A 14,307-nucleotide genomic window follows, 5' to 3' on the forward strand; every position below is an offset into this window, starting at 1 on the left:
GTAGAGACACCTGGCGGAGGTCACTGTTGTTATGATGTAAAGCCAAACCAAAAATTCCAAACTGTCATGCCGGACGAACGAAAGTAAAGCCATTTACGCCGTTTTTAATTGCATTTCCCGACCGCGTACACCACCAATTTCTCTCGGGATCGGTTGCCTAAAATAGGATGCTATGAAACTAAGCGGCACCATCATTGCCAAAGGTCTAGCTGAGATGCCGAAGACTCTGCTAAACGGAGTGGGAATGAATGTCGTCGAGTCCGTTGAAGTGGATGCTGCCTCGATGGTTCACGTCCTCCAAGACCATCTCAGCAAGAATTTACAGGTTATTTTCCTCAGCATTTCGATTCCTGAGTTTGTCCCGGACATTTTCCAACGGATTGCAAAATTTTCGCCTGTCCCATACTTTTATAACAATAATAAATAATTGAAAGTGGAATTGGCTCTTTCGCAAACTTGTTTACGCTTTTTGCGAGTGTCAAGGTCTTAGTGTTTGACCTTGATGTTTTGCGGATGCGTGTGTATTCCGCTCGCGAATCTGCATTTATTTTCTGTCGTTGATTTTAACGCGATTGTTTTGCAGGAGAAGAACATGACAATTAAGGAGGAGCGCTATTCTTGCGATTTTGATCATATGTACACCAGCACCAACGTCCATGACAATGGAGAAGTTCGGCATATCAAGGAGATGTCACTTCTGCATCTTGATGTCATCCAGCACCAGTCGGAAGAACTTGTCAGAAAGGACAAAATCATCGCAGCACTAAAAAAGGAGAATGAAATGGTGATTAATTTAATTAATTTTAAAATATTGCCGAGATAAAATAATATTGATTACCATTAAATTTTTATGTTTAGCTTCAACAAAGAGTCGAGAGAATGGAGAGGCGCGTCAGTTTAAACCACAAAACTAAAGTTGTCGAAGTCTTCCCCAACACTTCTGCGTCAACATCGCCAGAGGCTGAAGCTGCAGCTCCAGTTACCTCCCCCGTTGTGCAGCTACCAACTCCACCGGCAACGGCCACAAAATCTCCACCTTTAACTGAAAAGCCCTTTCCAAAGGCAGAGGACCCTGCACAACCGCCAGAGGGTCCTCGTATCAGCGGCGGGAAAAGTAGTCTTGGAGCGCAGCAACAGCAGCAGAAAGTTACCGCAGCCGTGCCGGAGAGGCCAACGCGTAGTTGTCGCAACTCATCTGCAGCTACCCCGGACAGTGGCTCTGCCAAGAGGTAAAATCATTATAATTTTTCAGTAAAATGATGGTACAAAAAGAATTTCTGTTTTGGACGCTATAAAAAAAGAACACGCTTTTTACAAATGTCAATGAATTTTGTATTTTAAAGGTCTGCAAATAGCAGCGAGGCACCGTCTAAGTCAGCAGAATCAACAGAAATGATGGCTCGAAGATCTAAACCGTGTCCAGTGAGACGGAAGACAAGCGAATCAGCTGGGATTGGTAAAATACGACGATTTGCAGGAGGTATAAAGTTAAGGTATTTAATTTACAGCTTCTGAAGCAACCACTCCGAAAGCAAGAGGGGCTCCCATTGCCACAAAAAAGAGACTGTATGTGCCTGGCACACCCGACATGAGCTTGTGGGACATCATAAACAACCCTGAGAAAAAGGTTAAAACGGAAAAAGTTGTTAATAACAACAGCTCAAGCCAGCCACAAGAAGCCACTGCAGAATCTGAGCTTGAGGTTAGTTCCATTTTCATGAATCAGTAACTTTTCTAAACATTAAAATTATTTTCTAGGTTCCTACGTGGAGAATAAAGCAGTATACCAGCTGCTATTCCATGGAAGGAACTGAAAACCTAGACGATGAGGTGTTTTTAAAAAGACATTCAAGATTGGAGCTTGATGAGAAACGGAGAAAACGGTAAATTTATAAATAATAAAAATGTGAGAACTCTGATTCAATTTAAAATTCTAGGTGGGACATCCAAAGATTGAGGGAGCAGCGCCAGTATGAGAAACTCAAGCAAAAGCAGTTCTCGCAAATCATAACTACCCCTGCTTCAAGCAACCGAAGGTCGAAACAAGCTAGCAAGGAAACGCCTGTTGTACAAGAACCGGAGGCGCTGTGGCCAAGCATCGAAAGCATTGAGTACATAGAAGTCACAAAATACCTGCCGCTTGTCGCATTCGGCTCTCCTGTTCCACACATTTCGGCCAGGTTGACCCGAACCCGTTAGTTCTTTGTGCAGTTTTTGCACTTCCGTTTTTTTTAATTGCAGTGATTTTGAACTTCCTTGGAGCTTCAGAGAGCCAGATGTAAAAGAGGAGGAAGACGACAAGCCAAAGCGGAGACGATCGGCTTTTGCGTCAACCATGTCTGCCACACCACCCCCTCAGCCTGCAAACACCAGACAAAGAACAGTTTCCTCTCCCTCCACCTCGGCAGTTAATCTCCGAAGCAGCAGACGCAGCACAATAGCTGCCACAGCCCCTGAACCAAGGAGAACCACGCGGAGACGTTGACAAACACAAAACTAAATTATGGTCTTGCCTTACAAACTGGTTACTGTGAAAACGAATCGTGCTGAACACTGCATGCTTTCAAATCAGCAAAATTATTTTGCTAATGAAAGACTCCAAAGAAAAACATAATTTGAATTACAGGCACTCAAACATTATAACGGCTTAGCTCACACAAAAAATTGTTTCCAGACATAGATTGGTATTCCCTTCTTTATGTTACCAAATATCTTGGTAATTACGCCAGTGTTATCTACTTCACAGAGAATACTAACCTAGAACAAGAAAATTGCGTTTACATTTTGATTTAAAGTTCTCATTTTTTGAATACAGGTCATGTTATGGCATCAAGAGCCAAAGAAAGAATTTGGTCGTATTGTTCATTTTTGCATTGGTTCACAGAATCATGACCGCAGTACAATCATTTTCCTGAAATCATTGTGGAGAGCATTTATAAGAAATGCTAAACAGTTTTACTGTTATTCTGTGATCGCGTTCTGTATCTGCATTATTTGACATTTAATCCACCTCAACTTGATTCCATAGTTGTATTTTCAAGTAATAGCGTCAAGAATAGTTGGGATTATACTGTATGTTTAATTTATTGCCGACCTGTTAATTTTGGAAACCTCGACTTGATCAGTGTGTTGAATAGTTCAGCTGGTTTTTAGAATAAAATATATGAAAATGTACAAAGTTAATCCAAAACTCTTTATTTGTCAGTTTTATCCTCCGTGGAGGTTGACGAAGGCTCTTCATCATCTTCACTTGATTGCGAGTCAGACTCGCTGCTGTCACTTTCACACTCTGAATCATCACTGTCATCAGAGTCTTCAACATTAGTTCGGACATGGAGACTGGCTTTCAATTGGTTTGTCAAACTTTCCATAACGTCATGTTCTTCCTCCAACGTCATTTGGCCGGCAATTTCTAACTCCTCCAGATCCCAACCAACATCACTTTTATTTGGTATATGCTAAGCAAAGTATTGTTACTACCTGGAACTTTAGAAATCTAATAATTTACCTTTTCTATCGAGTCAGCTAGTTTTGAAAACGTCTCCTCAGAAACAGACTGAATCCAAACGCAGTAAGGCTCTAAATATAATTGTGAGTGAATGTGATAGCTTTCACACTCAGCAAAGTTTGCTATCAAATTAAGTAAGCTCTTTATAATTATTACTCGACCTAAAAAGAAAACTTAATATAGCACTTAACGTACACATTGGGAAAAAATACATACCTCTTTTCAAAATCTTCTGCGTCTTCTCGAAGGCTGCCAGTGCTAATTTCCAGTTTCTATATAATGGAACACAAAGAGATCGTCTCATGCAAGACAAGGTTAGTTTTTGAACAGATGTGAAAGAACGAAGCCAACTAAAAGTAGAACTAAGACGTCTTACAGATCGTGCGCTCTCTGGACCAGTGTCGCCTGTGCCAAATTAAAAATAAAAATAAGTATTTTAAATTTCACAAATAAGAATAACTTACCCTGGGTGGAAATTTGTTCATGAGCCCAGCAAAACAAAATTTCTGCCAAACTTAGTAAGGCGGTTTTTTGCTCTGCTGCCGTCAGTGCTATAATATCTAACTTGGGCAACCTTATCAGACGCTCTTGTTCCTCAGCAGAAAATTCTGAAATTAATTGAAATTTTTAGTAGTTTGTTTTGCTAAACATTTTAATTACATATATAAACAGGCTAAATATTTTTACCACTGTCTGATATCTCAGGAACACAATGCAAATCCTCTTCCAACAGAGGTTTGATCAACTCGTCCTCTTCTGCCCAATCAGCTAAGAAATGCTCTTGGCTGAAATGCTCATTTTCCCAATCTTCTTGCAATTTTTCTCTTTCAGAGGCGGGTGTACTGTCGGGATATTTCAGATCCATGAGTTCTGGGAGATCAGCCTTTGAAAATTAAAATATTAAAAAAAATTAAAGGCTCTATAGATCTGATTCTACCTCCAAAGGTTTGAGAAGCCCACTCTTTCTATTAGCAAATCCATACTTGGGAAGTAATCCAATGATGTCTTCTGGAACCTCCTCAGAGATTTCTTGGTCAATGTGCCAATCAAAATCTAATAAATCCTGATGGTCAGTTTCCTCGCCTGGAAAGTTATGCATATAAGTAAGAAATAATTATAAAAATCACATACATATAAATTAGGAATACATTTTTATGTATCATAATTGTATTGATTTTTATTAGAAATTACCTAGTACTTCAATTTTTGTGAGATTTTTGCCTGATGGCGCCTTAAGCAAAGTATTAACCATGTCGAGGTCCTCAAAGTGCTGCCCTTTGTTGCATTTCGTAAGCGTGACCACATAATCTCCTGATCCAACGTCGAAATGCCCTTTAGATTTTTCATCCTCTGCAACTTGGCCTGGAAGATTCAGGCTGAAAATCAAAATGAGAATATAAACATATTCGTTATTTTCAATGCTGTAAGTACCGCAAATAATACGGAGATGCAAAGAAGCAAACTTGGTTGCGATCAACGTGGATTTCCGACTCGTTGACATCGGTGTAGGGCGCGTGAATGTGCAAAATAATATTTTCATCGGTTTGTTCCACTCGAAACCTCGGGGTCAGCATTACGGAAAAACTCTTCTCCTTCGCAAAATTTTCAAAAAAAGAATATGAAAGAGCTTTGCGATTCTTCACATGACGAACGTACAAGCAGCATGCTCGTGTTTTTTTTTCTGCGCAAGAAGGCCACGCCCCCGCCAAAAATAATTTCCCAGCCGCCGCGAGGGGCCTCTTGAGCGTCGGCGATTTGCGAGTTGCATAACCTCGGCAGCAGATGGCGACTGCCATTGAGAGTTGAGAGGAAGAAGGAAAGGAAAACAATAATTTCGGTACAAATTTGATTATATTTCGCCTGGATTACGTAAATAAACACTAAACAAGAGGCTGTTAACACAACAGAAATCATTCAAAGGTAATCTGCAATTGGTCATGCGTCAGCCGGTGCACCGCTGGGCCCGCGGGCGGCGGTGCTTCGCGAGCTGTGCGGAGATTAATATCGACTAAAGGTCACGGCATTCATTTTGATAGACCATGGCCGAAATTGTGTGCACGTCAATGCATCGACTCTGATCAGAATCTCCCATTCACTCGACCCCTAATTGATTTTCTTTTGTGCCGTTGCAGGCTGCCGCCTTTAGAAAACCATGTCTGCTGCCCAACAGTTCTGCTTGAGGTGGAATAATCATCAGCCCAACTTTGTCACCGTCTTTAGTTCCTTGTTGCACAGTCAGGTCCTCACCGACGTCACCCTTGCTGCCGATGGACAGCAAATAGAAGCTCACAAACTTGTGCTTTCCGCCTGCAGTACTTACTTTCAAGTAATACGCCAAAAATTTATATGACCTTGAAATTACTTAATAAATTTTGGAAATTTCAGGCTCTTTTTACTTCGTACAGTGGTCATCAGCACCCCATTGTGATCCTTAAAGATGTCACTTTTCGAGATCTTCGGACTATGGTAGACTTCATGTACTCCGGAGAAGTGCATGTAACACAGGAACAATTACCTTCCATCATAAAGGTGTGTTTAGCCCCCAAAATATAAATTGCGCACGTAATTAACTACAATGATCCAATTTTGCAGACGGCTGAGATGTTGAAAGTGAAAGGCTTAGCAGAGGGACAAGATATGTCGCACGTTGAAAAATCACAGGTATAATTTACGTTGTTTGTCTACTACAATAATTAATTATTTGATGAAAACAGCTTTCAACTGAGTCATCAAGGTTGTCTTGTGAGGCTCTTGGCGCCTCTACGGAATCCCATCAAACTTGGAGTTCTGAGAGGAGAAGTCCATCACCATCAATTTCACCCTCCACTGCTTCTAGGAGAAAGCGAATGCGGAAGTCCTCAACTGGCTCCACTTCTGGCTCAGGAGTTACAGGTATTTATTCAAATAAAAAAGCAAATCTTTCTTGAAGAACTAAACAATAATAACTTTTTTCACATTTAAAAAATCCTGTTGTTGATTTGTCAACAGAGAGGGTTTCTGATGACCAAGCTGATGTTGCATATCCCCATCATTCCCCACGATTAGAGCAGCAAGGTTCTTCCCAGATGAACCTTAGCACTGACATGTCAGAGCGGAGTATTAGAGAACAAACAAGCACTGACTCGGACATTCAAAACTGCTCCCAAGACAGCGGAAATGAACAAATGCCTTTGTCCATGGTAATTGGAAAGGAAAATTTATCCAGAATTTAGGTTTTAAAATGTACCTAACCAGGTTCATCCTGGAGTTCAGCAGCAACAGCATCATGGACCAGGAAGAGGGGTAGTGGAAGAGGTTCCGAGTCCATTGATGGAGCCCAGCGTGGCTCATCATTATTCCACTCTGAGCGCTTCAGCTGGTAAGAAAACCACTCCGCATTTTTTTTTTCAAATTTTATTTTTGAGGGTGTTCGTGGAAATTGATTTGATTAACCAGCAAGTGTTTCTCTGTGCTTTCTATCTCCTGTGTCTGTTTCCTTTAAATATTCACGAATCGTTGTATAAATTTTCGTAACTTTATTTGGAAAGGAACTGGAATTGGGTAGTTAACCAGCAAGTTTTTTCTCCGACTAAATTTTCTTGCCAGTCAATTTGCTATAGAGAATCACGGGAGCTGGATGGTGTAGATTTTAGCAGAGACACTTGCTGGGTAACGTCAATTCTGTTTCTCATAGACATCGCCGAAAAATTGTGAACGCACCTTGTATTTTGTAAGACAAAATTTTAATTTATTAGAAGGAATTCGTCATCAAATCAGGCCCATAAAATTTAAAATAGATACAAGGTGCGTAACTCATGAGAAAATTTGGGCTAGAGTCGCTGATTGTGCACCTCTACTGTAGGATTCCAATGGGACCCGAGCCACGGCAGTGTCTACTACCCTCGCTACCCCCACCCCTCGTGTTCCTTCATCAACACAGGCCCTCCAACCATTTCCCCGGACGCCTTGCGCCACAATGTGGCGCCCGCGTTCCAACCCAAGCGACAATCACCATGCAGTATCAACATCCCATCGGTGTCGCAGGCAAGTCCCTCAGCGTCAACTCCGTCGCCTTCCGGACTTCCGTCAGCAACGCCTCCAACGTCACCAAGTCCCACTGTCCGCCGCAAGCGGACCGACACTCAACGCGATGAGAATTTTCTGCAAGCCCTGGAGGCAGTGCGAACCGGCGGAATCGGATTCTGCAAGGCGGCTCGCATGTACGGCGTCAACAACCGGACGCTGTGGCTCGAGTACCGCCGCCGGGGCTATCCAATTACTCGACCGAGCCTGAAGCCGAGGGCCACCACGCCCCAGGAGTACCAGTACCCGACCGTGGTCATGAAGAAGGAGCCCGGCGATTCCAGCTGCAGCAACGACGACTCGACCTTGGGGGAGGGCACCTCTTCCATGCCCCCTACCCCCGAACAACAGCAGCAACAACAACAGCAACAACCGCCTCAGCAGCAGCAACAGCCGCCGCCTCCGCCTCCCCAGCAGGCTGTGAGCCAGAACCAGGTAGCCTACCAGCAGGGCACGCCGGCCGAGGTCATGTTCCTGCAGTCGAGTGACATTTTCTGACACCCACGCGATAAGAAATAATCTAAGGCCAAAGCCTCGACGTCTCACTCGCTGAACTTCTACCAGCACTACCCATTTTACTAGCAAAAACTGGAGCGAGGCGTTGTCGAGGCTTCGGAAGCTGAGTCTTAAAATAGTGTCTGCAGACATAGGACTGAAGTGATGGAACTATAGACGGTATTTTCGCATGATATTATTATGTGGAGTGCAATCGAAGAAGAAAAAGTGATTTGGATTGTTTGTTCAATGGTGTTGAACTCGACAAGCGTGATTGTGCTTCAGCAGAAGAAACTATTTGATTGATGTACATTTTGCATCCTATTTCACTTTTAATTAAGTTGACACGAGAAAAGAGCCATGGGTGTTAGTGTTATATTGGAACGTTGCTGTATATTTATATAGGTGACATTACTTACTACTTCCTGCTTAGTCAACCTGATAACCGGGACATCCTTGTTTTCAGCCAAGCATTTATATGATTGATTATTTTGATTATGTGCCGAATCCCGACTCCATTCCTTTATGTGTGAATGTGAAAGCTTAGATTGGAACAAAGTAATTCTTGTCATTCACAAGTACAGAATTCGTTGAAGAATCTCGTTAGTTTAAAAATATCTAGTATATAGTACTGTTGCATAACACAAGCTTGACTATAATAATTGCATAATCAGAGAATTTCTGCTGGCTCAGAGGTTCATGTTATTTTGAGAGAGCTGCGGACGCATATATACCAACTTTACTTAATTTGCTTCGAAGTGGACCCTTATTTTTAGATGGTAGACTTTAAAAGGGAATTATGGAGGATTATTATACATAGCTGATTGTTTGATGCCTTGCCGCATGCTAACTTTTCGAGTATGTACTTACATGTTTTAGAGTTATTTGTACATAGAAAGCCAATGCAAATCCTAATGAGTAATTGTGCAACAGTCATTGTGAAGTACTATATTACCATGGTTAAAAAGATGCAGGTGCACTTGAAATGCTCGCAAGTGGATCAATCCTAATTACTCATTAATGTACTCAAATCTTAAGACGAGACGCTAAACATGGAAGATAGCAAGGGATGTATCTTTAGATGTGCCATACTACAATATACTGCATGCTTATTTTATCATTTGTAACAATTTGTTATGAGTGAAAAAAATAATGCGAAAAAGAAAAATTATATTATTGATGTATAGTAGTTGAAGATATATGCATAACCTCTGCCTAGTATTGTTAGAATAACTAATCTTGCTATGATCTGCAATAAACTTCTGTAAGGTCAATAAATGTTGACTCGAAAAATAATTCATAAGTCATCCTTTATACCCTCTGCAAGCACACTTGAAACACTTATTTTTTTTTCTTTTTGCATCAATTTGCCGTGAGTCATTAATTTTTTTTGATATTTCTTAATTTTCAAGTAACTTTAATTATTTTTAATAGGGAAAGGTTCTTTGTCTCCGAAGCAAAAAAGAGGCCGTCTTCTGATTCGTCAACCTCGACTAAAGAAAGAAACCGACCCGCTCAGTTTTGAGAGTGACCCCGAAGATTCCAACTCTCCTCAGCCTTCAACCTCTCAGTACCTGCAAGTCCCCCATCTCAGGGTGGAGCGGCAAGCTTCGGAGCCTTTGCCCTCAAAGTCACTTCTTCAAGTACCATCCCCTTCTTTCCTTACCAAACAGCATTCACAGCCGCTCCTGCCAAGTCAACAAACCAAGCCCTTGACCCCAAAATCGTCCATCCTTTTAAGGCAGGCCACCATTAACGTGTCAATCGAGGCCAGCACCAGCGCTCAGCCGCCCAAAGACCAAGTGCCAATTCTGCGAGTTACCTCTGAGTCGTCCGAGTCACCCACTAGAAGCCTCATTCGTCGAGAGCCAATTAAGAGGGCCGTTTCAAACCCTGTCCAGTCCATCTCTGACTCGGAGCGACTTGGACACTGTCCATTGCTGAGACCAGGACCGGCTTTAGGATGCAACTTCTGTTGGAACACAATCGACCAAAATAACAGAATCCTCCGGAGAAAGACCAAGTACTACTGTCCAGAATGCCAGACCAATTTGTGTATTGTACCCTGCTTTCAAGAATATCACCACAAATTTGACCGTCAGACCACTACCACCTCACTGCGGTCATCAACTTCGACTGTGCAGGTATCGGCAGCGTCGGGATCGTCTCCAGCAGCTGCCTCTTCCGAGGAGTTTGTGCTGTCACCTTAGAGACCAGCACATACACAGTGGGCCATTTTGAACCAGCATAGCTTATTTTGGTCATTTTCAAATTTCAAAGGATATTAAACAAATATTTTGCAATACCTTTTTTGGAATGGGGATAATTATAATGAAAGTCAAATGGTTGCGATTAAATACAGGGTTTTAACTCTCTATGTAAACTCTCTAAAAGACCTCAATTTGAATGAAAAAACTCTTGTGACTGAAACTTTACACTTCTTGTCTAGATATATATTATATTGCTTATGTTTTTTTTTATGCGCGAATGGATGGGTGTAGGGACTGTCATAGGAGTCACATGATTTAAATTTTAAAACCCTAATAAGTAACCACTGTGATAGAAACTGGAGATCAGTCTGTTATTTAAATTTTCCAATGTATTCATGGATCTACGATGTAATTTTGTCTGATGATATGAACGAAAGTATAAATAACAAAATTTTTGTGTTCTTACAACAAACGCGCTCTGAGAAGGAACAAAAAAGCATGATTCCTTTTACCAGTTCTTATTTCAAAAAGTATTGATCTCATAATATTACAGCACCCTCGAGTACCCTTTAACGACATACTTTTAAACTAACTTTCAAGATGGAGATAATATAATTTCTCTTAATTGAGAAATATCTATAATATGTTTTGAGAAATTACTACGAATAAACGGGAACCATTACAATTTTCTGTTAATATAATATCTCATCAAGACAAAAATGGAATACAAAAAAAATGCTTTACGAGTTCATGGATTCATACAAAAATTATTTATCTCAAAACAGATTCATCAATTCTCTGTATAATAAGCACCACATAAAAAGAAAGTCTTATTGGAGGAAAGTCCAAAATTAAACATATATTTAAATAAAATAATATATTATATATTGATGTCAAGAAACTGCTATTTTAAAATCCTCAAACTACTCTTCTTGATGAGTTAAATAATGTAAAATAACATTTTATAATGCATTTTTCATGAACTTCATCATTGTGACTTTTCATTACGGTTTATTATATATGATAATTGTTACAAACAACGAAACATATATTATAAATAATATGTGGTTAATTATAAAAAAAAATTATTTTCCTGTCAAGCTGCTTTGTACAGAAAAACTTCTAATTGTTCACTTAATGTGCCTACAAACTTTCAAGTAAATCATATTTCTTAAACTGTCTTGGAAAAAATGGGATCACTTTTGTCGATACCTTGCTCAAATAATGTGTGAAAGAATTAACTGTGTACCACGCAACTGCATGTGTTTGTTAATTTTCCATTACATAATAGCAAAATTATGTTCAACTTGAAATTTGGTGTTAATAAATAGTGCAAAGCACCACAAGTACATTTATAGAAAGAAAAAAAACTAACAAATAGCACAGACCGTTAATAATTGTAACACTTCTTCCTTGTCAATTTCAATTGTTAATGAAAGTTTCCAAAAATTAATATGTGACTGTATATATGTCGGATTCCAATAATAAAGTGGAATTTAGATTTTCAACGAATTTGATTCAGTGTTGGATGATTGAATATTAAAACACTTATCCTTTAATGATTTGCATCAACATTTATAATCAACTTTTATTGGTATGTACAGGAAAAATAATAATATAGGATTTAATATACAAATTCAACATACAGAGATCTCATAATGACACCTCGTTGGGAACATCAATTAAGTGTGGACCATAAAATTGGTTAACACAAACATCCAATCAACAATTCCAAAAAATAAGTCATCATTTTGTATGACTAGCTCTCTTCAACATGACACAATCAAGAGTAATCAATTCGAGCGTTTCTAAGCTGTATCACCTGGACTTGGAATTATAGTACTTAAATTTCAGCTTCATTTTGGTGGGAGGACGCTTTCAAATAGTACATTTAATGAGGGATGTTAAATAGCAGCTACAATTTTTTAATTTAGTTGATTCTAAAAAGCAACAATTAAGATGTTGCTTGGTTTAAAGTTTAGTTTTACTATATATATACTTATGCATTGGTAATTCAAAAGAACGGAATGACTCACTCGAATATGAGCGAGGACGAATGCTGAGCCTCCACTCGTCCCCCTCATATTCTATTTGAGTAAAGGAAAGTAACTTGCTGCGCCTTCTTGTAACTTATTAGCAGAGACCAAAACCACCTTCATCGTCGTCATTATCAGCACCACCAGCTGCTCCCTCCTTTAAAAATTTATTTAAATAAATAACTAATTTCTCTGGTACATTTGACTTTCCAAACCTCAGCTTGTCCGCCCTTATTAGGTGATATGTAGGATGGTGCAGCTTTCTCAATGACTGATGCTTTCGACAATGGGGCCGTACCGCGGGGCAGAGGCAGGTCACGGGCTAGCCTGGAATACTCAACATCCATGTGCTTAATGAATGAACTGCTCAACGCCCTTGCAGCCATTTCCGGATCTTCCTCGTCAAATCCTTGAAGCAGCTGCTCTAGGGTTTGAACCTGAAAGTAATTTTATTTTATAAAAAAAAATTTGCTTTCACAGCGTATAAAGAAATTTTACCTCCTGGGGGTCGCAACAGTTTCCCCATTCTTTGAACGCCTTTTCAGCAGCCACTGTGTCTCCTCTGGCAAGCTGAACCAACACCAAAGCCACAGCAAGCCGACCAATCGATCCAGTACTCTCCGTCTGCTGGAGAAGTCCGATTTCTCTCCTGATAGCGTCCGTCGCTTGATCGTACATTCCCAACTTGACCATGATTCTTGCAACCTTGCTTGCGTACTCAGATCCCAGCCTGGCATTGTCCTCCAGCTTGCAAATTATTTAGATTAATATTGGAAAAAACATTTGGAAGCCCCAACCATATAAAAATATTGAAAAAAGAGAATTTATAAACCCCACCATTACAACGTCCGCAGCTCTCTGATATAGCTGGAGAGCTTGCTCGGGATACTGTCCTTCAATGATTTTTGCACCCTTGTCCAGCGCCATTGCTGCAGAGTCGCATGATCCGTGCTGCTGGTATAGATGGCAACTTTTTTCTGCAAGTTTTTGAACATCTCGAAGATCTCCAAGCTCCTTGCAAACCAATATTGCTTGTTCGTAATTCCTAGAATTTTATTCATGAAGTTCAAAAAGAGTGGAAAAAATCAGAATTTACTCACTTTGCAGCGTGGAAAAATCTATTAATGGGTCAAGAAAAAACATCTAGTTATTTTTTATAATTTAAATATGCTTAATCTCTAATGAGAATTTATAATTTTTTTTTTTTGCGAAAGGATACGATCGATTCTGCTTGTTGGAATCAGCAGCTTTCATTAGGCAATCCTTACATTGCTCAAATGATTTTGCAACCCTGAAGCAAGTGGCTGGAATAATTATAAAATGAAGCTTTGAATAATTTATGATTAAATTTTCAATTTTTAAACAATACCAGCTTTTTGATATTCATCTGCGGCAATGTCATAGTCAGGTCTCCATTTCAACAGAGAAGTTTTCATGCTGCCGAAAAGACAAGAAAAATTTATCAAATTCTGCAACCTGCTGCCATAGCCAGGGTTAGTTATTTGTTGTAAATTACCACTTCTCTGCATTTTTTATGTGCTCGAGTCCTTCTTCGAATTTCTTGTTCGATGCCATTACAATTGACTGGGCAAAATTCGCGAATAATTATGGACACACAAGGGTTGCCTGGGAAGAATGGAAGGCGTGCACAAAAATCAATATTAAAGGAGTGCAAGTTCCAACGCGAAAATAACAATGAAATACCAGCGAATTTGTCTTCCTCGCAAATCGACGGAATTCCTTCTTCAGTTCGTCGTCAGGAGAGAGCCGTGCACCATGTCAGGTGTGACAGACAGGTCCGCTCGAAACCATGTATGTCAATTTCGCCAATGCGCCATTCGCCAAGGGGCAGGGAGGACGTAAATAATTGCACTTCTGCGAAAGGGTTTACTTGCTCCTGCTCGGGGGTGGGCGGCGGGAGGCAGACGTTTGGTACGTAAAACAAATGCGCATCGGGATTTTGTGCTCCAGTGATGCATAAATTGGCAACGCATCA

General features: G+C 40.2%; 4 protein-coding genes across 5 annotated transcripts; 2 read left to right on the forward strand and 2 right to left on the reverse strand.

The window, feature by feature from the left end:
* The first annotated feature begins 18 nt into the window (after window positions 1-18).
* LOC132200812 (male-specific lethal 1-like 1) lies at window positions 19-3,183 on the forward strand. The gene is made up of 8 exons (XM_059626549.1): window positions 19-325; window positions 584-784; window positions 859-1,229; window positions 1,344-1,456; window positions 1,509-1,702; window positions 1,759-1,883; window positions 1,938-2,180; window positions 2,242-3,183. The coding sequence occupies exons 1-8, from the start codon at window positions 173-175 to the stop codon at window positions 2,483-2,485; spliced, it is 1,644 nt and encodes a 547-aa protein (XP_059482532.1). The 5' UTR covers window positions 19-172; the 3' UTR covers window positions 2,486-3,183.
* On the reverse strand, window positions 3,173-5,202 carry LOC132200803 (protein SHQ1 homolog). The gene is made up of 8 exons (XM_059626539.1): window positions 4,940-5,202; window positions 4,700-4,884; window positions 4,446-4,591; window positions 4,196-4,391; window positions 3,973-4,116; window positions 3,725-3,913; window positions 3,509-3,669; window positions 3,173-3,458 (listed from the first exon to the last, which is right to left on the reverse strand). The coding sequence occupies exons 1-8, from the start codon at window positions 5,080-5,082 to the stop codon at window positions 3,195-3,197; spliced, it is 1,428 nt and encodes a 475-aa protein (XP_059482522.1). The 5' UTR covers window positions 5,083-5,202; the 3' UTR covers window positions 3,173-3,194.
* A 63-nt stretch (window positions 5,203-5,265) lies between these two features.
* LOC132200790 (protein bric-a-brac 1-like) lies at window positions 5,266-11,787 on the forward strand. 2 transcript variants are annotated; one of them, XM_059626517.1, is made up of 8 exons: window positions 5,266-5,428; window positions 5,641-5,834; window positions 5,894-6,037; window positions 6,101-6,169; window positions 6,223-6,400; window positions 6,497-6,687; window positions 6,743-6,866; window positions 9,500-11,787. In XM_059626517.1, the coding sequence occupies exons 2-8, from the start codon at window positions 5,661-5,663 to the stop codon at window positions 10,273-10,275; spliced, it is 1,656 nt and encodes a 551-aa protein (XP_059482500.1). In that variant the 5' UTR covers window positions 5,266-5,428; window positions 5,641-5,660; the 3' UTR covers window positions 10,276-11,787. The 2 variants fall into 2 exon arrangements, with proteins under 2 accessions (XP_059482500.1, XP_059482509.1); XM_059626526.1 differs by lacking the exon at window positions 9,500-11,787 and adding an exon at window positions 7,350-9,464 and having other exon boundaries at window positions 5,268-5,428.
* Window positions 11,788-11,837: 50 nt separating this feature from the next.
* Window positions 11,838-14,211, reverse strand: LOC132200844 (gamma-soluble NSF attachment protein-like). The gene is made up of 9 exons (XM_059626591.1): window positions 14,016-14,211; window positions 13,828-13,937; window positions 13,681-13,748; window positions 13,531-13,615; window positions 13,412-13,429; window positions 13,149-13,356; window positions 12,810-13,058; window positions 12,527-12,748; window positions 11,838-12,468 (listed from the first exon to the last, which is right to left on the reverse strand). Exons 2-9 carry the CDS (start codon window positions 13,884-13,886, stop codon window positions 12,409-12,411), a joined length of 969 nt encoding a protein of 322 aa, XP_059482574.1. The 5' UTR covers window positions 13,887-13,937; window positions 14,016-14,211; the 3' UTR covers window positions 11,838-12,408.
* Between the last annotated feature and the right edge of the window lie 96 nt (window positions 14,212-14,307).

Source organism: Neocloeon triangulifer, unplaced genomic scaffold (genome assembly GCF_031216515.1).
Source record: "Neocloeon triangulifer isolate White Clay Creek 2 clone unplaced genomic scaffold, ASM3121651v1 ptg000001l, whole genome shotgun sequence".
Lineage (NCBI taxonomy): Eukaryota > Metazoa > Arthropoda > Insecta > Ephemeroptera > Baetidae > Neocloeon > Neocloeon triangulifer.